Consider the following 24,375-nt stretch of genomic DNA (forward strand, 5'->3'; position numbering starts at 1 on the left):
CATTTGCCTGTGACCCTGGCTGTTCATTCAATCCAGTTTCCTGTTCTGTAGCTTTCAGTGTGGCACCTTAACTATCCGCCTTGCTTCCCTGAGTGTAGAGAGAAGTGACGGGGCCGCACGGGAGTGGAGGTAATAGGAATAGCATTTTTTGAGTAGGCTCTGGAGCAGGACTCAAGTTAGAGGACCCCGGCAAGCCACTTCCTGTTTTGGAGTCTCAGTCTTCCCATCTGACAAGTGGGCATTTTATCAAGTCATGTGGTTTAAAGGTGACAAAGTTCTCTGGCCCAGGGTGTGTTTGTGGTACTAACTAGGGTTGTGGTTGCTGGTGAGGGTGACAGTGACAACAGTGGGTTCGTGCCATCTTGGAGTAACAGTGTTAATGGAGTTGTGGAGGGTCAAATGGAAATTCAAGGGGTGCTCTGAGCCTTGTAGGACGTATCACCTTGGTCAAGCCCTAGAACTCCTCACCCTCCAGGTGTGCCTTGAAGGAGCAGTAGGAGCCCCAGGGGCTACAGTGCTGGGTGGTGTTCAGGGGTAGTAATCTCCCCATTCTTGCTTTGTAGAGACTTGAACCCTGGGCTGGCACAGGCCTTCACCTGGCCTCCCCTGCAAGCCTATTGTCCCATTTCCCCTGAGCCTGGGTCTTTGACACTGCCCAGCATGGCCTGGGGGTTGGGCTAGGGTGGGAGACCAATGTTCTGCTGAGGGTGGCAATGGTTTTGTGTTTGTAAGCGACCCCGAAGGCTGCTGATACTGGCTCAGGGCCTCTCTCGTCTGGCCAGCAGCAGTCTTCTGGGGGTTCCTTTCTCAAGCCACCATGCTGGCTGCCCACTGCCAGATTTCCTGGGACTCCCCAGCCTTCAGGAAGGGCCCCTGAAGTGGGGCCTGCACGTGCCTCTACTGTTCTGAGGCTTCGTGTCTGCTTGGGGGGAGTTGTCTGAGTAGAGGCTGCCTCTGTCCTGTGTTGATGATGTCCCTGCTTATGAGAAGCCTGCGTGGAAGCCCAGAGCAGGGTCAGGTATGGGATGGAGGAGCTGTGTCAGCAGATGGTCATCAAGCCTTGTGTGCACATACGTGCTCGGATGCGTGCACACGTGTATGCCTACACGCTCATGTTCACAGCAAGTATTTGAAGGTGTGGTTGGGTCAGTGTCCTTTCCCTGGCTGTGACCTTGAGAAACTGAGGGCACCCAAGATCATGGGGACTTGCAGTGGCATCCCCCAAGAACAGCCTCACAAGTTTCCTTGTGCCTTGAAAAAAATGTGAAGGCAGGACCATGGCTCCCAAGACCAGGCTGTCCTGAGTTTGTGCCTTGATGTGCCTTGCAGGCTGAGCAAGGTGGCATCCATCTGTCAGATGGGGTGAGAGGTCAGCGCTTTGCAGGGCTCGTATGACTGTTAGGTCGGTCAGTAGTCACCTGAAGCGAGCACTTGTTAAGAAGGTTTTATTACACTTAGTAGGGCAAGGTGGCACACTCACTCCCTTAGTCCCACTACTGGGGAGGCAGAGGCAGGTGGTTCAAGACCAGCCTGGTCTATGGAGGGAGTTCCAGGACAGCTGTGGCGACTCAGAGAAACCCTGTCTCGAAAAACAATGGAAACGTTTTATCCTGTCGTTGTTGGGGCGTTAGTGATGTACTTCCACCAATGCTGTCGGAGGGGTAGAATTTGGGGTGTCAGGCTTGGTTGTGGAGGACATTACCTACCCGATCATCTTGTTGGCCATAGGCTGAGTGTGTTCACGCTGTACCCTGCCATCAGATAGTGTGGTGGGCTGTTGTGGCCCACCTGTTCGCCGCTCCGAGGCTGGCACGATCGGGTAGTTCACCTTCCATCCCGGTCGGTGTGATTTTTCTCCGTTTGTCTGTTAGGTGTGCACAATCTAGTTCTCAGAGGTTGCCTCGTCACTGTGGCGTGTTCCGTCGTTGGCAGTGTCTTCATGGTTGGCAGGCTTTATTGTTGGTGGGATCACCATACTTTGCCCGCTTTCTTGTTGGCGTGGTCTCCATGGTTCACCAGTCCCACAATTGGCATGGCCTTTGAGGTTTGCTAGCTACGTCGTTGGCGTGGTCTCAGTGGTTCATCTGCTCTGTCATTGGCCTTAGGTGTGAACGGTGTCTCTGAGGAGCTGCTGGTTCTAGGTGGGATTCCTGAGACTTGTGCAGAGCCCACACATGGCCACCCCCTAAAACGGGTGCACTTTTGAGCTTGCTACTCTTGATACCCAGGTGGTTCTGTCTTAGGTAGGGTTTCTAGTGCTGTAGTAAATCACCACAACCAGTTTGGCTCATATATCCCCAAGTCAAAATCCAGGAACAAAGGAGGCAGGAACCTACAGGCAGGGACTTAAAGCAGGGGTCATGAAGGAACATTGCTTACTGGCTTGCTCTAGGTGGCTCACTTACTCAGTCTGCTTTCACGCACAACTCAGGATGAACTAACTGCCTAGTGTCGGTACTGCCCACCATGGGCTGGGCCCTCTCAAATCAGTCATGGGTCAAGAAAATGTCCCACAATCTTGTCTCTAGGCAATGTCGATGGGCATATTTCCTCAGTTGAGGCTCCCTCTTCCCAGGTGACACTAGGTTATGTCAAGTTGACACTGTGAACCAGAGAATTGCATAGGTTACCTGCACCCCGCGGGGTTGGGAGGGGAATTCAGGGCTACTCTCTGCGGGATTTTCTGCCATCTCCTTTATGACTTCTGTAAATGTGACCAAATGCTGGGTGAGAAGGGGGTTAGGGAAGGAAGTAAGGGATTGTCTTGGCTCACAGTTTAATGGGTTCAGTCCACCATGGTGGGGAAACTTTGAGACAAGCCGGTCACATGGCTTACACAGAAAACACAGCAGAGAGGAACCAGTGCCTAATTGGGTTCAAACACCCCCACCCCCAATGAACTACTTCCCCCAGCCAGGTCCCATGCCCTAAAAGCTCCAGCGCCTGGGGACTGAGTGTTTAGACACAGGAAATGCTTCCTACTCAAATCTGGGCAGCCATCCTGTGGAGTGCTGCAGGCTTGTTTCTGGGTCCTCTACCTCCTTGGGCAGAGGTTGGAGAGGCGTGTGTCTTGTGTAGAGGTCTCCAGCTTCCTGAGCTTGTGGGCTGTTGACACTTGGAGACCCCAGATGAGGTCCTGTGTCAGAACCTTTGAACTTGCACCACTGGCCTTCCCTGAGATGCTCTGCCCCTCCTTCTCCAGTGGCCCCTTAATTAGGAGGCTTAGATGTACCTCTGCACTTGGCTGGTCCTGTGTGTGTGTTTTCCTCTGCATACATAGGCTGGTACTTCTGAGCACAGCCTGCCCTCCTCAGTTCTGGGAGCTGTCTATCCACTATGAAGGTGCTAATAGGTGAGGGTCAGGCTGAGTGCCGACCAGGGCAGGGCTGATCTGTTCCAGCCGCAGGCTTACTTGGTGGAGGGGTTCAGGCAGCCGCCCACGGATGGCTTCTGTGGCAAGGACACTGGTCCTTCCCATGACCTCATCACCACCCAAAGTCTTCGCCCTCCTGATGCCATCACTTGGTTTATAGGTGTCAGTATAGGTGCTTGGGGCATGGGTCCCCAGATGTCCATCTGTGCCCTGATAATTTCCTCGGCTGCACATCTGCGCATAGCCTCTTGGGAATTGTCACTTGGTGTCTAAGGGCAGTACGCCAGGCCTGTTACTAGACTGAGGGGGTCGGCTTAGAGTGGTGTGTGTGCGTGTGTGTGGTGTATGTAGAGTGTTTGTGGTGTATGTGTAGAATATGTGTGGTGTGTGTATGGTGTATATGTAGAGTGTATGTGTGTATATATATATTATATATGTGGTGTGTGGCATATGTATGTGTGTGAGGTATGAGTTTGGGTGTGTATATGTGTAGGGTGTGTGTATATATGTGTTTGTATGATGCATGTATGAATGTATGTGGTGTCTGTGTCTCTTACGGAGAGACAGGATCCTCCTTCTTCAGACTGGCTGGGCCAATGACCTGTGGCACTCACTGTGGGAAACTAGGACACACTTTGTTTATGCTGGGTTCCCAGCTCCTGGGAGAAGTCATGGGGATGGGGTTGGGGGTCAAGGAAAGGAGAGCTCTTTGCTTGAAGTGTGGGTTTGCCTTGGGGGGCCATGAGCATTCATTGACCTCACTTGAGCCCAGAATCAACCTGCCCTGTAAGGCTCAGAGAGGGTTAAGTAGCGCGACGAAGACACACAGCAGGCACAACACATGAAGTGGATAAATAGTTTTTGTGTCTGTCCGCCTTCAGGGTGATAGTGCTTAGGGGATTATCCTGCTTCCTCCCCAGAAAGCCCTGTTCTTATCCTTGGCTCAGGGTAGGCCCTGAGCAGCTCTGGGAGGCCCGAGTCCCAGGCAAAGCTTTCTCCCTGGCTCAGACACTTCCCAGGCCACCCGCCCTGTTCTGAAAGACAGGGGGTGGCTTCTCCTGCCACACTGAGCCAAGCATTCAGAAGACCCGCCCCCTGCCTCCAGTCGTGTTTGACAATGCGCCCTTTGTCCCCTGGCCCAGCCTCCTCCCAGCTCCCAGCATAGTGCCCCCTCCCCCTCCCCCTCCTTCTCCCCCTTCCCGCCTATGATGTCATGGCAGGCCCTTTCAGCCAGGTCCCAGACGGATGGCCAGTGTGGACACTAGCAGGCTAGGAATGACTGGCCTGTCTGTTACCATGACTGGACTTCCCTGAACCCTTCAAGGTCAGGGTTAATGTCCCCTCGTTCGTGTGTGTGTGTGTGTGTGTGTGTGTGTGTGTGTGTGTGTGTGTGTGTGTGTGTGTTTATCCCATTTACACAGCAACACACAGGTCCCAGCTGAGTCCTTGGCTTGCCTTTTTCTCTCCTCTCCCTGAACCACTTCTAGCCTCTTGGCCTGTGAGTGGACGAGTCACAGAACTGGTGTCTCCCAAGAGCCTTGGGCATGAGACCTTGGCTTCCTGCCAGTCAGAGGGGCTGCTGGGCCAGGACTGTGCCCCTAGGTGTCCCTGCATGTGTCATCATGCTCTGGCCTTTCTGGCTATGTGGGGACACTATAGGGCCTAGCTGTGGGTTTGAGGGAGCCTCAGGCGAGATTGGGTTTAATTCAGAGCATGCAGGGGTCTGTTTAAGTCTGTACCCAGATCCTGTGACAGAATTGAGAAATTAGGTCTCCGTAGGGTGACTGCAGATAGAATCACCGTGCATTTGCTGGGTGGCCGTCATCCCTGTACAGTGCCATCATAATCAGGACAGAGTCTCAGGAAGGAGGCAGAATGGGGCAACATGGGCATAGTAAGGACACCCGGACTTCCTAAGGATGGAAGAGACTTCCTGCCTGCCCTGGGACGAGCCCATTTGGCCTCCATAGCTGTGATAGAATCCATTTCTGTGTTTTGAAGGACCGCCCTTGTGTATAGTAATTTACTAAAGACTTGGCCCGGAACCCCAGTATTGGGAGTAGGCTCACCTGGGCTCACCACCTGCCTGCTGTGTGACCTCGGACACTTTACTCAACCTCTCTGTACCTCTCTCTGCACCTGTACAGTGTTTCAGTTGGGATCTCAGGGCAGGCTGTCAGGTGACTGGGTAGGATGCCAGCAGAGCTTGATGAGAGTCAGACACAGGGCTGGCCACCAAGATGGCAGGAGCGTTGGTCTGTCACCATGGCGACCACTTAGGCCCCCGGGATGGCAGCAGCATTGCCCTGTGGGAAGAGTCTCTTCCTCCACTGTGTGACTAGAGCTGTTGCAGGCACACAGGTGGAGAATAAAAGCAGAGAGACCTGGGGAAACAACGCCTGTAAGGCTTCTCGCCCAACCCCACCAGGGGCTGGGTGGTCCTGGAACTCTCTATGTAGACCATGCCGGTCTTGAACGCACAGAGATCCACCTGCCTCTGCGTCCTAGCGCTGGGATTAAAGTGTGCGCTACCACGCCTGGCTAGGTCTCTTTCTGTGTTCTAGAGAACTGAACTCCCATCAAGGTAGAGGAGGGGCATGGTAAAGGCAGGTGTGTGGCCCATTGTCCAGGGTGGCCTGTTTATCAGCTCTGGGCTCCTCGCCCAAGGCCAGGCATCCCTTTGCAGAGAGGCCACCATGTTCCTACAGAACCTTCGTGGAGGCTTCAGTCTCTTCCGGGCAGTGGAGTATGTCTGCTGCCGAGCACTGACCCAGATCTGCAAGATCTGTGAGGAGCAGGCACTGTCTGCAAGACCCATGTGCCTGTTAGAGCAACCAGTAGTGAGGACAGGAGTCCGCATGCCTGCCTTGGCTCCCGCCCCAGACGCTCATTTAACCACTTCTTCCTTGCTCCATTCTGTATGGGAGAGGGACCTGGAGGCTGGACATCTGAGCCAAGGGAACTTAGAAGTGTCTCAGGATACAACTGGCTCAGGTCTCCCCGTGGCGGTGGGAGGACTCTCTGTCCCTTCTTATGTTTAGTACAAAAGTTCCGGATGACTAGCCAGAGCTTCAGGCCCAGCTGGATCCAGGCGCTTGGTCTTTCTCTTTGAAGTTTGCACTTACCAGCCCCATGCGTGGGGGAGAGCTCACTGCTCCTGACATGCCCACAGGGTCATCGAAGGTGTACAATAATGTCACACCCACCTGTGATCCCAGCATTTGGGGAGCTGTGGGCAGGAGGATCAGAAGTTCAAGGTCTTCTTCAGCTACATAGTGAATTGAGGCCTGCTTCTTGGACTCGGGCTAACCATAGGGCACTGTGGGTAGCTACCAGGGAGTGTGCTCAAAGGAGGCTGGGCCCGATGCGGTCTGCCTCCACAGGCTGTAGAAAGAACCAGCATAGACCTCCAACAAGCCTGATGCTGATCAGTTAGTGTCTATTTGGGGTACATGAAGCTTACGGCTGGATGGCTCACTGGGCAAGGGGGTCAGTTACACAACCTGTCACCAGGGCACGGTCCTAGCATGAGTGTTTTGCCTGTTGTAGGCATTGCTAGCGTGCGGGGTGCTGTCAGAGGTTTGCGAAACTGGCTGGCTCAGGGCACAGATGGGTCTGTCTTGGGGTCCCGTGTGGCAGGCTGGATAACTGAGCAGTCACCTCTTTTGAGAGACTACATCGAGAGATGCCCCCAAGTGGAGCTGGCTTTCTGGCTTTGCCTGGGATATTTGGGCTCCACATGCCCTCCCAGCCACTTTACTGAATTGCAGCCCAGTTCCTGGCTCTGTGTTGTTCATAATCTTGCCTGGCTTGCGAGCCGTGGTGGCCTGGCAGCTCCTCTTCTGTCTTTTGTCTAGGCTCTCTTCCCTGGATCCTTGGTAATCTGGCCCTGTCCACTCTGGGGTCCACGGTGGGCACCCTGGAACTGCCTCTGGGGTCTGGGGTATCTGGGTACTTACTGCCCTTGGCTCCTGGCTACAGGGCCTCCTGATTTTTTTTTTCCCCTTTTTTTTTTCAGGAGCTGGGGACTGAACCCAGGGCCTTGCGGTTGCTAGGCAAGCGCTCTACCACTGAGCTAAATCCCCAACCCCGGGCCTCCTGATTCTTGAGGGGTGTCTGATGTCAGATCTCTTATTGATCGTTGCGAGTTACTGGGCCGTCACTAGTGACTGTGAATGTGCTCTGTCTGTGCCGATCCACAGGCGGCTACTTTGGTTGGGATCCAAGTGGCCACAGATTTCTCTCCTGGCCATCAGGGAAGATCGGGTAGACAGCTCAGGGCTGGCTGGGCCAGGGGACTGCATCGCAGGGCTCCAATAACTGGGCAGTTAGTGACCAGCAGTCTTTGGCTGCAGAGGCACAGCCACGTGTGGCTGTCTGCTGTTCCCTTCAGGCCATCAGTAACCTCTCCTGGATTCCTCCAGAAGGGGACCCACAGGTAGTTCCCGTGGCTAGGCAGGCAAATGTGTGGTTAGGTGAACAGGTGACTAAGCGGGGCCCTGGCCTGAATTAGAGGTTCTGATTCTTTTTTTTTTTTTTCGGAGCTGGGGACCGAACCCAGAATTAGAGGTTCTGAAAAGCTCCTCCTAGCCTAGGCCCATGGTGAGCTGGTGGGCTGTAGCCCAGCAGATATGAAGCATTATGAGGCCCAGCTAGCCTCAGGGTTTGTGGGCTGAGGTGGGTTTGAGGGGGGACCTTTTGCTCATTATGCTGGGTATGGAGTCTCTGGGGCCTGGAGGGAGTTGCATCAAGGGGCCTCCTGGAGGAGGCATGAGTGTTCGTGCCTGCATGTGCGTCTGCCCACATTGTGATAATTACCTCAGTGTTTTGAATTGCGTGGCGTGGATGTGTTGGATGCTTTCTTTTTTTTTTTTTTTTGGGGTTCTTTTTTTCGGAGCTGGGGACCGAACCTAGGGGCTTGCGCTTCCTAGGCAAGCGCTCTACCACTGAGCTAAATCCCCTACCCCGTTGGATGCTTTCTTAGCGTGCGGCTGATCTCCAGAGCTGATCTCCAGAGCCTTTGCCCTGTGAAATTCTGCCCCAAGCCCCCTCCCCCATGCCCGTCAACCCCCTCTTCCCTATTCTAGCGGACACTGTTTGTCTCTGGCCCCCTGCTCATGTGTCACCTGGGCTCTGAGTCTCTCTTGTACAGGAGGGAGATGACTACTAAGTCTGACTACCCAGCCTGTAAGGATGTGGGTTCTCAGGCTGTCCCTGCTGAGAGATGGGCCTGTGTCTTTCCCTAGTGGCTTTGGTGATCTTCTCTCCGTCACTGTACCAGGACCTTGAGTAAGCAGAGTGCTTCAGGGCCATGCAGCTGGTGTCATGACCCCTTGCCCCTGGCATCTCTATCCCAGCCCCTTGTGATTCTTTCTGTCTATGGGCAGAGTGGTCATGGCGATGGCCAGATGGAGGAGAGGGATTGATGGAAACCTGAGGCCACCCAGGGTGGCTGGGGCATGAGGAGGAGGAGCTGGGGAGAACCTGATGTGGGGACCGGAGAACTGCATGGCCAGGGTGTCACCAGCTGTGCTTTAGCCTCCCCTTCCCCCAGCTAAAAGTTAAGTAGTGGGCTGGGGAGATGCCTTAGTCAGTCAAGTGCTCGCCACGCATGCCTGAGAGCCTGAGTTCTATCCCCAGCTGTGATAGCTTCCTGGGAGGTAGTGACAGGCTGAGCATCAGCCTCGGTCTTCTGGTAATTCCCAGTGAGAGGTCCTGTCTCAAAATACAGGCGGTTGTGTCCTGAGGGGTGATACCCACATTTGATCTCTGGATTCTGTGTGTGCAGACACACACAAACACACACGTAATAGCAAAAAAATAAGCACAAAGCCATAAGGAAGAAGTGACTCCATCTGCTTTGGCAGGAGCTAGTGGCTGGCTGCAGCCCAGGGGACACCCATGTGGCTAAGTACCAGAACCCGTGGCCCACGCTTCGTCAGAGTTTTTCAGTCCTAGGTGGCCGTGGCCTGTGGACATTGTAGGCTCTGGGCAGAGGAGCACCCCTCTCTGTGCTGTGGTTTCCCCATCTGTTGAATGGTTCAGGTGTGTTTGGTGTAAGGCTTGGCCAGAGAATACACTGTGGACAGGGCCCATGATGGGGACTCAGCTGCTGCACGATAGGGGGAGGACCTTGTGAGGGCCACAGGGAAGCTAGAGGGGTTGGAGCCTTTCCCCGGGGACAGTGCCTTTCTAGAGGTAAAGGCCGGCCTGCAACTCAATAGCTTCCCCGTGAAGCCTCCTACCTGAAGCACAGAGAAGTCTGTACCTAGCCCAAGACTGCACAGCAGGGTAAGGGGTAGAGTTAGCCTCTGGCCTTGTTCCAGTCATTTGGGATAATAGCTTATATGGCTCTGTTGAAAGGGGAGCTCTCTAGGATTGGGTGGCTCTCGTTGCCATCATTTCTACTCACTGACCAAGAACTTGTGACTTGGCTTCACTCTCCATTGCTTTGACCATGTACTTGATCCCAGCCAGGGGTGGGGCTGGGGAGGAGGAGCCCTGTGCAGTGGGGAGATGATGTGGGGTACAGGGAGCTTTTAAAATTGTCCCCAGTGCCTAAGTTTGGTCAGGAGCCTCAGAAACCCTTAGAGAAAGCATTGCCAGAGGATAGACTCTCATGTGGCAATATGGTGTTCCTGGCAACTTCTGGCTTCCACAGAAACACAGGAGCAGGGAGGCACATCTGTCAGGCAAAGTGTGTGGCCAGTGTGGCTCCTGTCCACAAGGCTTTAGGTATCTGTGGGAACTGGACTATACCATGTCCTATTGGGATCCCCTGCTCAGGGAACTTGGCAGTCTGGGTTCTGAAGCCTGCACAGAGTCCCTGGGCCCCATGGTGGGTATGAGCTCTGGCTTCTGACTGCCACGCACATTCTAATTCTGGGACACCTGCTCCCCCTCCCCCGCCCCCACACCTTGTCACCTCCTGTTCTACTATAAGTTTGATAGCAGTGGGTGCTACTTTGCCAGGACGTTGTAAGCTAGTGCTGCAGACAGTGTGTCCCATGGCTGTCACTCCCTCTTCCCCATTCTTCTATCTCCCTTGTCTAAACTAGGCCACTGGCTGTGTCTCAGAGGGCCACACAACTGCCTGCAGTCCTGGGAGGAGGTTGCTGTCATGGGGCGGGGCACAGGTGGGCCCTTTATCAGTGGGGCTGCCCGTTTTCTGCTGGCCACAGTCCTTTGCCGAGTGTCTGTTAAGCTAGCCAGCACTGTGAGGAGAAGGAATGGGACTGGGGCATACGTGTCACCTGAGATGTGTGATGCACCGGCCTTGGATGATGTGCCAGAGGCCGTAACTGTAGTAATGCACACCCTGGGTTCAGCTAGGCCCTGCCCCTGTAGAACGACACTGTTCCACAGAGATGGTCTTGTTGAGATTGCCACCTGAGAGCCTCTTGCCTTCCGGGCTTCTCCTTTGGCGCTGCCTAGACAGGTTCTTCCTGGCAGGCCGTGAAGCCAGGACCCTGCTGTCACCAGGCTGCAGCCACTCCACCATGAGGTGTGTGAAGACGGCCCTCCCTGTCGCAAGCTTGCGAGGCTTCTGTCTGGCTCCTACCCGATGCTCTGCCATCTGCTCACTTCCCTTCCCAGTTGCCGTCGCCTCATCCCACAGTCTGTCTCTAGCTTGGACGTTTATAGTGGTTCGCCAGCTGTGCTACCCGTGGCAAAACACGGACGCTGTACTGTCCCTTTGTCACCTTCTGGGACTCCCCATTGCTCTTGGAACAGAATCTATTTGGATTCACCATAGTCTGTGGGGCCTTGAGTGACCTCCTTCCGTCTAATTCAGTGGTGTTCTCAGACATAGAACATCTAGTCTCGCCCCTGGGCTTTTGCCTCTCTGCCTGGAACACCCTGCCTCCTTGTTCACAACATGACTGTTACAAAACCTGTCAGTCGTGTCCGCCCTTTTCCTTTGTGACCTGTGCTGTGCCCCTCGTGGACATTTGTGTGAGTTGGTCACACATACACACCGTGTTGTCTTAAGTATCTGGCTCCTTTTGCTCAGCGTGACATCCCTGGAGTCATCTAGTGCCGTCTGTTTTGTTTGTGTTGTTTTTTATCTTTTTCCTTTTGGTTGAGAAGCGCTGTCATTGAATGGGCAGGCCACGCTGCGGGCGTTTCCGTCCTGTGACTGTTGGGAATGGGGTGGTTCTTAACAGCAGGCAGGTCTGTGTGACTCTTGAGTTCTTTGAGCTTCTAGGAGTGTGAATGCAGATCCTCAGTAATTCTGTGTTTCAGGTGTTGAGGACCTAGCAGATTGTTTTCCTGATTTGTATTTGTTTTCCAAGCTGGCACCAAACACGGCTGAGGGTAGAAATGTGAAAAGTGGGTTGGGTTAAACTCACAGGGGTGAGGTCACCTCTGGGGGTGGAGTCCCCTCTGGTGGGGTGGGGTCCCCTCTGGGTGTGGGGGTCACCCATGGGGTTGGGGTCACTCATGGGGTTGGGGTCGTTCATGGGGGTGGGGTCACTCATGGAGGTGAGGTCATAGAGTCTAGGCTTTAGGGCCACCCTGAATTTGGGGACACTGGAAAGGACTTGGTAGGATGACCTTGGACCATGTAGCTCCTGTGTTCCTAGGGGGTGCCCTGTGAATCCTGGACCAGCCAGGCCGGGCTGAGGTACAAGGTTCCCCAGAGGTGGCTTAGGGAGGTGTCCTCTCTGCCTCCCCTCCACTTCCACTGGCCAAGAGGGTAGACATTGTGGACAACTTCCACCTCTCAGCCTTCCTGTGTATCCCCAAAATCAAATAGTGGTTTTGAAGCCCTCCACAGGTATGCATAGTGCTGGACCATGCGACCCAGGTTAGTCAACCTTGGGGTGGGGTTTGCATTGATGGTGCTGTGGGCTGGAGGTGTGGCGGAGGCCTGTTTAGCCCAGCCCCTCCCAAGGCAGCCGCTTACCTCAGGCCCAGGACAGTTGCCATGTTGGCCTCCACACTCTGTGTTCCTAAGTGTCATGTGACGTGTCTCATTTTGGTGCGAGGTAGTCTTTGTGAGTGAGACTTCTTGGTAGCAAGTAACAGCGTCAGCCAGGGCTGTCAGAGCAAAGCCATGCCTGCCCAGAGGGCTCAGGGATGGGGGGTCCACTGGGTTTCCAGGCTGAGCTATCGGCTTATTATCCCTTTCTTTCGGCCACAGACTCACTGTGGTTGGGGATGGCGTCCATGTAGCTGGTGTGGAGAATACTCGGGCTTACTGCAAGCTGGGGGCTTGGCGTGCACTAGCGCTGGGTGTGAGCTCACACTTTACCTGGGCTCTGGGGATTCAGGAGGCAACACTGCGGCAGAGAGCTTCTCGTTTACAATTAGTAATAAAAAAAAAATCATTTTATTTTAAGTTGGGAATTTCACCCGGGACCTCACATATGCTGGGCAAGTGCTGTTACTGAGCCACGCCCTCACCGGGCCGCATTGAGGATTGTAGGCAGAGTACTGCCACTGAGCTGTATCCAGCCCTTTTCATCCCTTCCTCCCTTCCTCCCTCCCTTCTTCTCTCCCCTCCCCTCCCCCCTCCCTCTTCTTTTTTCCCCAAGACAGGCTTTCTCTGTGTAGCCCTGGCTGTCCTAGAACTCACAACTCACTTTGTAGGCCAGGCAAGCCTGGAACTCAGAGATCCTCCTGCCCCTGCCTCCCCAGTGCTGGGGTTAAAGGTGAGTTCCTCCAAGCCTGGCTCCTTTTTGCTTTTTGAGGTAGGGTGTGACTTAGTTTCTCCAGCTGCCTTTGAATTTGCACTCCTCCTGCTTCAGCCTGCTAAGACGGATGAACAGGTCCATGCACCGTGCTCGGCTGTGTTGTCTTCTGACCCTTCTGCTTTGTGTGCTACTGGGTCTCCATGTGCCAGAGTTTGGCATTGCTGCCACACTGAAGGAAAGGGACTGACTTTGAGGAACGTCTCCAAGGTGTGACTTGGGAGGAGGGGTGTGTGTATGTGTGTCTGTGTGTGTGTGTGTGTGTGTGTGTGTGTGTGTGTGTGTGTGTGTGTGTGTATGTCTGTCTGTGTGCGCGCATACGCATATACACAGGCAAATTTAGGAAGTACCTTACATTGGTGACATCTCATTGACCCTGAGGGGTAGGGACAGTGCCACCTACACTTTGGAAATTCGAGAGCTGAGATTCTGAGAAAGGACTGCACTCCCTGAAGCCGTGGCTCTTGGCATGGTTCTTGGTTCAGTGTTCTTGTGTTCATAAGTGTCATGTGATACGTCTCTTTGGTGATAGGTCCTGTGCGAGCCAGAGTTCATGGTAACAAAGTCGAGCCAGGGCCATCGGAGCAAAGCCACGCCTACCCAGGGTGCTCAGGGATGGCTGTCCACTGGGTTTGCAACATGACTTACCTGTTCATCCTTTAGCCAGTCACCGCCTTCCTGTTCTGACCATCTGATTTGCCATGCCCAGGTCACATGACTCTTCTTGGGGCCTGGGTTGGAATGTCAGGTGCACACTGGTAGCTTGGGAAGGGGGTAGGAAGGTCAGTGGCTTTTTGGACTTGCAATCTTCTCCCTCCATGTTTCATCTCCCTGCATGAAACCTGACACTGGATAACACAGGCCATCTGTTGTTAGCAGTTAGCCCAAGAGGAAGGGCCAGGCTGAAATTACAGGGAGCTAGGGGTCTGGTCGGTCTCCTCCTCATCCTCTTGTGTCATCGCTTGGGATACAGCCCAGCCTCGGCTCTGGGTGCAATGTGGAAGAGAGGGCCTTAGGGAAAGAGAAGGACCGGACCACGGGGCTATCTCAGACTTTCCACTGTGACCTCTGGCTCCTGCAGTTCTCTCTGTTCCCATCCTCGAGAGCACTGCATTGTGGCTCTTCTTGTGTTAGCCATGGAGGTTCCTGCCTGGAAGGTGGCCTTTCTCCATCCTGGACCTGTTTGTTGCCCGCCTGTCCAGGATGCTTGTGTCTGGTCCTGTCTGTCCCTAGTGTGACCCTCAGCATCCTGTTTCCCGACCCCCAGTGGCACCAGGTCAATCTCTCATCATTTTTTTTTTTTTTTTTTTTTTTGTTCTTTTTTTCGGAGCTGGGGACCGAACCCAGGGCCGTGCGCTTCTTAGGCAAGCACTCTACCACTGAGCTAAATCCCCAACCCCGGCACCAGGCCAATCTCATCTGTGTCCTTTCCACATCCTGAATCAGTCTCTGGCTGAGGAGGAGCCAAGCAGCCTTGCTTAGCAACTGTGTCACCCCGTGGCCCTTCGTGGGTCACTGCCGTGTACCGTTCTTGCTAGCACACAGCCCAGGGACAGGCCCAGCAGCTGTGAGCTGGAGCTGCCAGGGGCTTTTGAAGAACTTTGTCCTGGAGATCTGGAAAGTCCCAACTGTGGCACGAACTGGCTGCCCAAGGTGGGTGTGGGAGCCGTCTGATGGCTGTCGGATGGCTGTGGGTATGGTATCCACACGGAGGCTCCCAAGTCTGCTGAGGCCTGTCGAGTAGGGAGATGGCTTGTGGAGGGTAGGCAAGGTGTTGGTGGCTTTGTGCTGTCCTTGGAGAGGAGGCTCAGGCAGGAGAAAAGGACTAGGCCGCAGTAGCCAGGGACCAGCTGCCTCCTGTTCAATTTGTTTTCTTTCTCTTTCCACAGGTACCTGTGACGAGGTCACCGGCCAGCAGATGACCGAGACCAGCCCCTAGTCCTAGGTGTGGTCAAGAGTGTATTGGGTTCCAAAGCCTTCCTGGACCCTACCACCATGTCAGGATCCACACAGCCTGTGGCACAGACATGGCGGGCTGCTGAGCCCCGCTACCCACCCCATGGCATCTCCTACCCGGTGCAGATAGCCCGGCCCCACACGGTAAGGGGCATATCTGCTCAGTACCACCCCTGCTGCAAAATGCATCTTCTGAAGGCAGCCGCTGCGGCGCGGCCTAGGTTGATTTGGTCTCAGTGGGGAGACTGGTGGCAGCCAGCTGTGGTGATGGAGGTCTGCAATCTCGGTTGTGGAGGTGAAGGCAGGAGGATTTCCATTTTGAGACCAGCCTAGGCTACATAGCAAGTCTTGTTTTAGTGTGGGAAGGCGGAAGCTGAGGCTAGGCTGAGTGGACACTGCTTATATCTCGATGGACAGTGGGCTTGGCGTGCACGATAGAGCGCCCGTGGTGTACATTCCCCTCACAGCGGGACCCATTTCTGCTGTGTTTGGGACTGGGGTGGTTTTGGACAGGGAGACTGAGGTCGCACTTCTTCCTAACCCTCAAGACCTTGGTGCCTATTTAGCTGTAAGACTCTGAAGCCCAGAGCAGCGTCGGCCTCGGCCAGGGTCCTGTTCCTCCTGTTCTCTTCGTACTGTAGAGCCTTTGAGTCATCTGTGTCGGCTTTCGTTGTGGGCCTGTTGTATACCATGTCTCTGGCTGTTGAGTGAAGGGGTGTGATGTGAGATGTAGCAGTCACAGCTAGGAGGGAGTCCCCGTGTGTGTGTGTGTGTGTGTGTGTGTGTGTGTGTGTGTGAGAGAGAGAGAGAGAGAGAGAGAGAGAGAGAGAGAGAGAGAGAGAATGAGAATGTGTGTGTATCTATGCTCGTGCCTGCCCCTCCTGGATGGTGTGGTCCATTTCTGTAACAGAGCTATATTTGTGTGGGATGTGGTTTTTACTTGTGAGTCAAGAATGCTTTCCCATGAGCCCCAGAGCCCAATGCATAGTGGCTCCCCCAGAACTGAGAACCTATGTGCAGAGCCAGCTGTACTCTCAGAGTGGCAGGTCCTTGAATGGAGCAGCTGGGGCCTAGAGGGAGAAGACAAGCCCTAATCATCGTCCTGGGTTGGGGTCCTGTACGCCCTAGCTCCCGGCCTTATACCTCCACTCCGACCATTTATTCGCTGCATGAGGCACTGGGTCACAACTAAGCTAGCAGCAAGACCAGCTGCTCTCTAGGCTGGCGAACGATTCCAGACGCTCCATTTAAGGTTGGGGGCTCTCAGTTCCATCACCTATAAAGCAGGGGTGATGACAACACCCACAGGAATGCCAATGCATGCCCCCATGTGGCTGTCCACTGCCACCATAACTTGATACTGTTAAAGCCATTTCCTGGATGGGCCCTGTCTGGGGTTCGACTATCTCTTTCCCCTGCGGACTCCCCTCCCCCCATCCCAGCCCCCCAGGCAGATGTCCATGGCTTCTTCCTTCTCCTTCATTCACACTGCTCATCCGGCTGCTGCGGCCCCTTCCTTCATACCTGACTTCTTGCTCTTTGCCCCACTTGTGCCCTCTCCCCAGCATTTAGGGTCACTGGCTGACCCTAGGCACCTCCCACTCTCCTGCTGTGCTGTTGGTGACACAGGCAGGATGCCGCTGGACCGGACCCAGTGGTTACTAACCCCCCTGGGGTGAGTGTGACCTAATGGGATAGCTTACAGGTCGGAACATGTCTGTCCCCTAGTGGGGCCCACGGGTTCCGTTCCAGGGGACCTGCTTGCTCTTCGGCCTCCAGCCCTTGCTGGGCCACCAAGCAGGGCTCTGCTGATGCCCAGGGACTGTGGAAGGTTTTTCTCTGGGTGGATATTGAGGCCTCATGACTTTTCTGTGCTGGCTTGGTGAAGTCAATCCCCATCTCCCACTGTACCCCATCTCTTTCCTGTGGCTCAAGTCTGGGTATCGCAGACGGGAAAAGATCCTACACTTTCCCTCTTAATGCTGTGTCTTAGGAAAGAGAGGGCAGAGAAGAGAAGCCATGAGGCCTGTAGGGGAGATCACAGCATCTCAGGGAGCCACCGTGGTTCTAGCCCTGGTGTAGTGACCAGCTCAGTGTGTGGTGTCCTGGGCCTGGGTATGCATGATGTGTGCCACTCACACACTCTAGCAGGCCTATCTTCGAGGAAGCTCTGCGCTCTCAGTCAAGTGAACTGCTTATAAAACAGCTGGGGTTCTACCAAGGTGACACCATGCTTGGGCTATGAGCGGGTCTCTGTGTGATGTGACAGTGGGCACCCCCTGCCTACAGCATCAGACTGTTAGTCCCCTCGTGTCATCGGGAATAACATGCTTCCTGTGAGCGTCAGGCTTCCTTGTCACACCCTATAGTTTGTCCCTTTCCCTGTCTCCATGCTGCTGGCAGTGGGGCGCAAGAGCCATGTATCTGCAGGTCAGTGCCGGGCAAGGTGTGTGCCAGGGACGCCTGACAAAGTTGACTGTCTCTAGCCTTGGCCTTGGGCCTAGCTGGCTGACTCTTGGCTGTGGGATGGACCTGCGGGCTGTTGTCCAGTTATTTACAAACTGCTATGCCACATGGGGCTCAGGCTGCTCCTGTCTAATGGCACTGGGTGCTGGCTGGGGCTGACGTCCTGGGTGTGTGGGCACATCGTGGGTTCCTGCACCACCTGCACATGTCACTTGTTACTGCCTCAGGGCCCTCATTTGTCTGTCCATTCATTTACTCACTCTCTCGGTCATTGGCCTGTCGGTTCGTTCTTCACTCATTAATGGATTCACTCGTTCATTTGTTGGACAAATGCAGATTAGGTTTGTCACAGGCCAATTTCCAAGCCTTGGGGACAGAGCTGTGAAGGCCTGAGAAACCCTCTCACTCTGGGGAGCTGACATTCTCTTGGGGAACAGTGAGCAAAGGCGAGGCTGGAGGAGGCCATGTTTTAAGTGGTGAGCCTAATGTCGTTGGTGGAGCTGGGACGGGAGAGGAGGGACAGGCGATGCATGGCGTCTGGGTGGGCAGTGCCCCAGGCTGCGTGGAAGCCCTGAGGTGAGGCTCCGTTGGAATGAACACACCACTCAGGAGTGACCTGTGAATCCAGGGTTCACAGGGCTCGGCTGAACTCTGTCTCCATATGACCTCGTGTGCGTCTCTACTTCTTAGACTTGTGCTGGGGTACAGTGTGTTTCTTGGGGCTCCCCACTTGTTCTGTTTGTAGTGGAAATATCCGGGGGGTGGGGTGGGCCTCTACTCTTGAGTCGGGTGTTGTGATCAGCCACTGGGCAGGTTGTGACCTGTGACCTGTGACTGTCCCCGTTCCCTGCGGAGGTGCCAGTTGAGCCTCACCCTGTAGAACCTGTGCTGTCCTTGCTGTGCAACCGGGAAGAACTGTTCTTGCTTCTGGGCCCCTCATTCTCTTGTTGTTCACACCACCCATGATATCCTCCTTGTGTTTGGGGGGGTCGCATTAGACAGCTCGTGCAGAAGGCTTGGTTGCAGCGATCTGAGTATGGGATCCGTTCTCTCCAAGTCCTCCTTGGCAGGGTCATCCTGGTAGCCTTGTCCTTCTCCTGGGTCTTGTTTTGCAGGGTCTTGATCTTCCCTTGCTGTTTGGTCTCTGAGGTTTCCCAGTTGCTCATCCTCTAGGGGCAGGAGCCTGGCTGCTTCTATAGCCTCAGCACACTTAGCTGCTATCATTGATTCTTTGCAGTAAGAACTGTTTAAGACACAAAGCCAGGGCCTCAAAAGGGCCTGAGCTGCTTTTCAGGGGATCTGAGCATGGTTTTACGCATCCATGTTGAGCAATTCATAGCTGCTTCTAACTCCAGGATATCCAATGTCTTCAGGTTCTCTCTGGCTTAGGTGGGCACTGGACTCCAGTGCATAGGCACATAGACATACACACAGATACATAGAGATAAAATGAAATCTAAAACAAAATAAAAAGGACCGAAAAGGAGAAAATATGCCAATGGAAAACTAAGTTAACCTATAGTTCTATAGTTCACGCTATCTGCGGCTATACCCGAGACAGACATTACTAATCGATTGCCGTGCATGTAATCAAGTGTCTAGGCTGATAGACTAGATTGATTGGCCTGGTGGTCTTTTTTTTTTTTTTTTAAATGGTGTGCACACTCAGCTCTCTCCTCTCTCAATTCCCTCATTTTCTTACCGTGATAAGGTGATCTTGACCCTTGTGAAAAATGTAGGGGTTGGTAGAACGCTAGTGAGCAGGGAGGGAGCCTGGCACCACGATGAGACTTCAAGGTTGGGGGACTTTGTCAACTGTGTTGACTCCCCAGCACTCTTTCTGCAAGGGTAGGCTAAGGTTGAGGCCTCCTTCACAGACCTCAACACCAGGTGTGGTCTGACCAGCGAAATCACAATCACTGTTCAAAGCGGGAGGGTGTAGCCTCCCTCCCCCCATCCCCCACACTTCATAAGCTAGCTGTTTTTCTCGTGGTGGGCGGGACTCCTGAACAGCTGCTTGGCTGGGATCTGGGTTTATATATCTCCATCTGTTCTGGCTACGCAATCTTCCTCTCTCTTTCGTGTTTTGAGCTTGACTCTTCACAGGGATACCTGTCCGAGGAGACCTGGGTCTCCATTGAAGGCAGATACATTTCTGCCCTGTGGGCCGCTCCATGCTCACCAGTGCCCTGCTAAGGCAATACCCAGCCCCATGTCAGTAGGCAGGGCCTGGGAGAAGTGACACATTGTTCTCTAAACCTGCAGCTCACTGGTATGGGCAGTGGGATTTACAGGCTGACCGTTGTCCAGCCCGTGGCCTTAGAGGACCTGTGCTTTGCCCTCGTCCCCCTCAGATGTACCAGCTAGAGAGTGGGACGATACAGGGATACCACATACATGCCCCAGTGTGGCCTGTGTGGGGATGTAGAGTCCAGTACTAAGGTTATTATGATCTTCTACAGTAAGGGGTACCCCCAGCTGTACCTTGTGGCTCCAGGGCTCTAAGCATGGTGGGAAACATCGCTGTGGCAATTGTAGCTAGAGGATGTAGGCTGGAAACTCATCTGGGCCTCTTGGTGGCAAGGAAGCTGCCATTGCTCCTGTGCTTGCTCACTGCTCCCTTTCTTCCACAGGACGTGGGGCTGCTTGAGTACCAACACCACCCTCGTGACTACACCTCACACCTGTCACCCGGCTCCATTATCCAGCCACAGAGGAGGCGGCCCTCACTGCTATCTGAGTTCCAGCCTGGAAGTGAACGGTGAGGAGATGTTGCCGCCACATTTTGTCTAGGCTATGGTGTCTCTCAGGTAGATAATGATAGTTTTTGTAGGTAAAGCTGCAGGGGTCCAGACTTCAGCCCTTCCCAGCACCACTTCCTCCTGGTGGCATCCTAGGGCCATGACAGGGCTGTACTCTCCCAGGAGCAGGGGCTGAGGACTTATAGGTAGAGGAGGTATGACCATCTATCTACCCAAGGTTAAGGAAAATTAAGAGGCAAAAGGCTCACATCTTTCTGCCTGCTGGCTAGATCAGTTTTTAATAGCAGAAGTGCTGTGATCGGCTAGTGATGTCTGCCCAGGGAGGGTTAGAAGGAAAAGTGTTGTGTATGCTGTTCTTTGCGTAAACCTTATGGTGCTTCTCAGGCCTGTGCTTTAAAACCCCCAGGGGCTTGTTAAAATGTAGTCTTGGTCAGTAGCAGTGGTTTAGGTTTTACGTTTTGCATTTCTGGTTAGCTCAAGAGGGTCTGTGGGGTTTTCAGGCTGGGTAGTCACAACAAGTCCTCATGAGTCAGAACTATGTCCTCTCCTATCAGGGAAGACAGAGGAACCTTCTAACAAGTCTCCTCATGAGAACCCGGCTAGGCAGACACCCAGATTCTTGGTCCTAAGCTTCTGTCTCCTGTGTAATGTGTGTCCCTGGCCTCCCACAGGTCTCAGGAGCTCCACCTGCGCCCTGAGTCTCGCACCTTCCTGCCTGAACTGGGCAAGCCCGACATAGAATTCACAGAGAGCAAGCGCCCACGCCTGGAGCTACTACCTGATACCCTGCTGCGCCCGGCACCCCTGCTGGCCACTGGGCAGCCAAGTGGGTCTGAAGATCTTACCAAGGTACACCCCAGCCAGGCCTATAGGCTTGTCAGCTGCTGCCACTGCTGGTGTGGGCAGGCAAGGGGCTGGGGCTGGGGGCAGGCAAGGGGCTGGGGCTGGGGACAGGGAAAGAAAAGCTGGGTGGAAGGATGGAGGCCAGCTCTGGTGTGGGTGTGAGGATGGGACGGAGCACTGGAGCCACCGCCAGGTGAGGAGAGAGGGCGTGGGTGATGGAAAGAATTGGGAAGGTATCTCGAGCTGGCAGGAGCATACAGACCCTGTGGTGGGACCCGGTGTGTGGCTGTAGTCACACCCTGGTGTGACTGGGAAGTGTGGAGTGAGGGTTCTGCAAAGCCTTGGATCAGAAGGTTGGAGACTGATGGGACAAGATCAGCCCCCGTGACCATGTTAGCACAGTCTGTGTGCCCCGTGGGGGCTGGGCTGCATAGGTGACAGCTTGTGTGGAACAATGGCTTGGGACTCCTCAGGCTTCATGTAGGAGCTAGAGCTGGCCCATGTTTGGGACTCTGGAGTCCCTAGAGATGAGATATGATGGGTGGGATAGTGTCTGGCATGTCAGGGCCTGGAGTTGAGGGCCTCAGGCAGACAGACCTACGGACAGACCTGCTGCAGCCCAGGTCTAAATGGCTCCTTGGGTGCCAGATGGGCGGGATGGGTCTACATCTGTAGCCATGTGGGCTTGAGGATCCGCAGAGCAGCGGGTGGCCAAGCCCTGTCCCCAGGGAGGCTGTCCACAAGGGAGCTTAATTCCATGGGTTCCCACACCCTGGTGTTAGAGGAGGAACTCTGGGCCTTGTCCATGCTAGACTAGCCCTCTACCACCAAGCCGTATCTTTAAATCTCTTTTAATGTATATATGTATACATACATACATACATACATACATACATACATACATACACACACACATGTATGTATGTATACATATATTACTTTTCCAAATATGGTCTAGCTAAATCGATCAGCCAGCCTTGAATGTACTCTGTAGCCTGCCTGGGCAGGCCTTGAAATCATAACTTTGCCTAAGCCTTGCATATATTCGGCACAGCTCCGATGACAGGCCTGTTACCCTGAGGCAGGCTTACTCTAAGCCTTCTGTCTGTTCTCCAGTTCCGACTCTGTTCCAGCTGTGCTGCTCAGGCTCGGGCCTCTCTGAGCCCTGCTTGTTCTGTGTTAGTAGTAGACCAACTGACCTGAAGTGACCCAGGCTATCTGGATAGGGGGTTTGGCTGTGAGCCTTGCACGCACGCACACCTTCAGGCTCGACCAGGTGACAGAATCAGACTCCAGTCTCCATGGGGAGTAAAGACGCTGGCATGGCTTCTGGAATGTTCTTGGCGGGTTAGAGCTATAGGAGTCCAGCCCATTCCCAGTGTGTTCTGTTCAGCTGCTGTGACCTCTGTCAGGTAATTGAAGGCAGGTGTCAGGATGTCAGGGGATACATGGCCTTGCTTCCCTGACACTGATTGGGGTATCCTCATTCCCTGCCCCAGACCATCCCCGGGAGAGGTCAGTTCCAGACGGACACTTCACCCCCTCTGGCAGCTCTCTCTCCTCTGCTGCTCCAGTCTCCTGCCCCTTTCTCATCTACCTACTTAGCCCATGATCCCGCACCCATATCCTGCCATGGAGATGCCGGGTCTAGCCACTGCCTACCCTATGTCAGCCCCAGTTGCCCCAGATCACTGTCACTCACCTGGACTGTGGCAGTGGCCTCTCATCTTCCCTCCCTCCGTTCCTTCACCACTGGGTCATGTGGGGGCAGGCAAGGTCTTGCCTCCGTCTCAAACCTCCTTTTCTCAGGTATGAAGGTCTAGATCCCTTTCAAGTGCTTGGTTATTAGGTCCGGTGTGACCGAGCACTGATGTCATCTCTCCATACCCTGTGTATCTTTGTGACTTCTTAAACCTGGCCTGGCCCCTCCCTAGGCCCTGGCACTGCTGGTGTGCACCTGGTTGCCCTCTGTTCCCTCAGAGGCTTTCTGGACTGAAGGCAGTGGGTACCCAAGGCTGTCTGGGAGCCCCTGGTGGGATGGCCTGAAGTCTTGGCAGGGAACTCTGCTGACCACACTGGGTCTGGACTTGGGACAGGTGGCCTCTGGGCTGTCCTCCTGCACTGCTGGGTGACCTGCTTCCTCTGTCTTCTCTTCTCCAGCATCAAGTGTTTGACCCCCTTTGCCCTGTGCTCATCCCTCTTTCCCTCTCCTGCCACCCCTCTGCTTGATCTTCTTCCAGCTCCATTATCTTTGTCCCTTTGTCCCCACCCCTTCCCCCAGCTGCCCATTCCGGTCACCATCCAGCTTCCCTGCTCTGTTGTCATATATCTCCCCACAGCTGCCCGATCCATCCTTCCTCATCTGTTTGTTTGTCTATCTATCCGTTTGTACTGTCTGTCTATCCCCCACCCCACTCCTGGGTCCTGTGACCGGTGCACAGGATGGCCATTCATTTCTTGGGTGGCCGGGGACAACTCTCTCTGTGTGTTCAGTCTAGGCGCCTGCCATGCCTTCAGTGCTGTCAGGAATCTGAGTGTGATGTCTGATCACGGTATGGGGACAGGGACTAGGCTTGAGATGGGGAGTGCCCACTCAGGACAGTGGGGTGGGGTTTTCCCCATGCCTGTACTGCAAGTGGATGAGTCAAGCATCCCCAGGCCAGGTGGGGGCCACTACAGGGTGGCCAGCAATGAGGAGGCATAACCAGGAAGGCCACAGGATGATAGGCTAATACCAAGTGTGCGCCTGCAGAGTCTGTCACATGCCCAAGGTCTTCCCAGCACTGTGGCGCCAACCTGGGATGTCCCTGTTTGGAGCTTGGGCTGAGAGCTAAAAGTGGGGGATATGGGGTTCAGGTAGGCAACTCCTTCAGGAGACTCTTCCTTGCCCTAGTTCCTCAGTTATCCCTGAGGCCCTCTCCCTGCTTTGTAGAAGGCAGGAGGGGCTGTGCATGGTGAGTCTTCATCAAGGGGTAGCAGATGAGTGTCTCAGGACCAGCTCTGGTCTGGGTTTTGTATCCCCATAGGAACCTGTCAGCCTCTGCTGTCACTAGCTGCTTGCCAGAGTGTCCCAGTTCTATTTAGCCTGTGGCTTTTCTGATGGTTTTGCCTCACATTCACCAGTGAGGCCACCTGTGGCTCACACCGGTGGCTCAGGTGTTCCTGGCACCCTGTCTCAATCAGGGGTTGCCATCAAAAGCAACTTGGGGAGGAAAGGGTTTATTTGGTATTCAGATCCACATCACTGTTCATTAAGGAAGGAAGTCAGGACAGGAAC

The 24,375-nt window shown here is 54.3% G+C and overlaps 1 protein-coding gene and 1 long non-coding RNA gene across 53 annotated transcripts in view; one reads left to right on the forward strand and one right to left on the reverse strand.

Annotated features, from left to right (window-relative positions):
• Ncor2 (nuclear receptor co-repressor 2) overlaps nt 1–24,375 on the forward strand; it is a 162,646-nt gene that overhangs the window by 39,495 nt on the left and 98,776 nt on the right. For all 52 annotated transcript variants that reach the window (NM_001437571.1, NM_001108334.2, XM_087578889.1 and 49 more), the window contains 3 exon segments: nt 14,961–15,171; nt 20,127–20,254; nt 20,927–21,104. In NM_001437571.1, the coding sequence (NP_001424500.1) occupies nt 15,067–15,171; nt 20,127–20,254; nt 20,927–21,104 (411 nt within the window). In that variant the 5' untranslated portion in view covers nt 14,961–15,066.
• LOC120095965 (uncharacterized) lies at nt 18,738–22,911 on the reverse strand. Its single transcript, XR_015634794.1, has 3 exons — nt 22,801–22,911; nt 22,298–22,503; nt 18,738–18,949 (listed from the first exon to the last, which is right to left on the reverse strand). It is a non-coding gene; the product is annotated as an uncharacterized LOC120095965 (long non-coding RNA).

The sequence above is a fragment of the Rattus norvegicus genome, chromosome 12 (assembly GCF_021556685.1).
Source record: "Rattus norvegicus strain SHRSP/BbbUtx chromosome 12, alternate assembly SHRSP_T2T, whole genome shotgun sequence".
Lineage (NCBI taxonomy): Eukaryota > Metazoa > Chordata > Mammalia > Rodentia > Muridae > Rattus > Rattus norvegicus.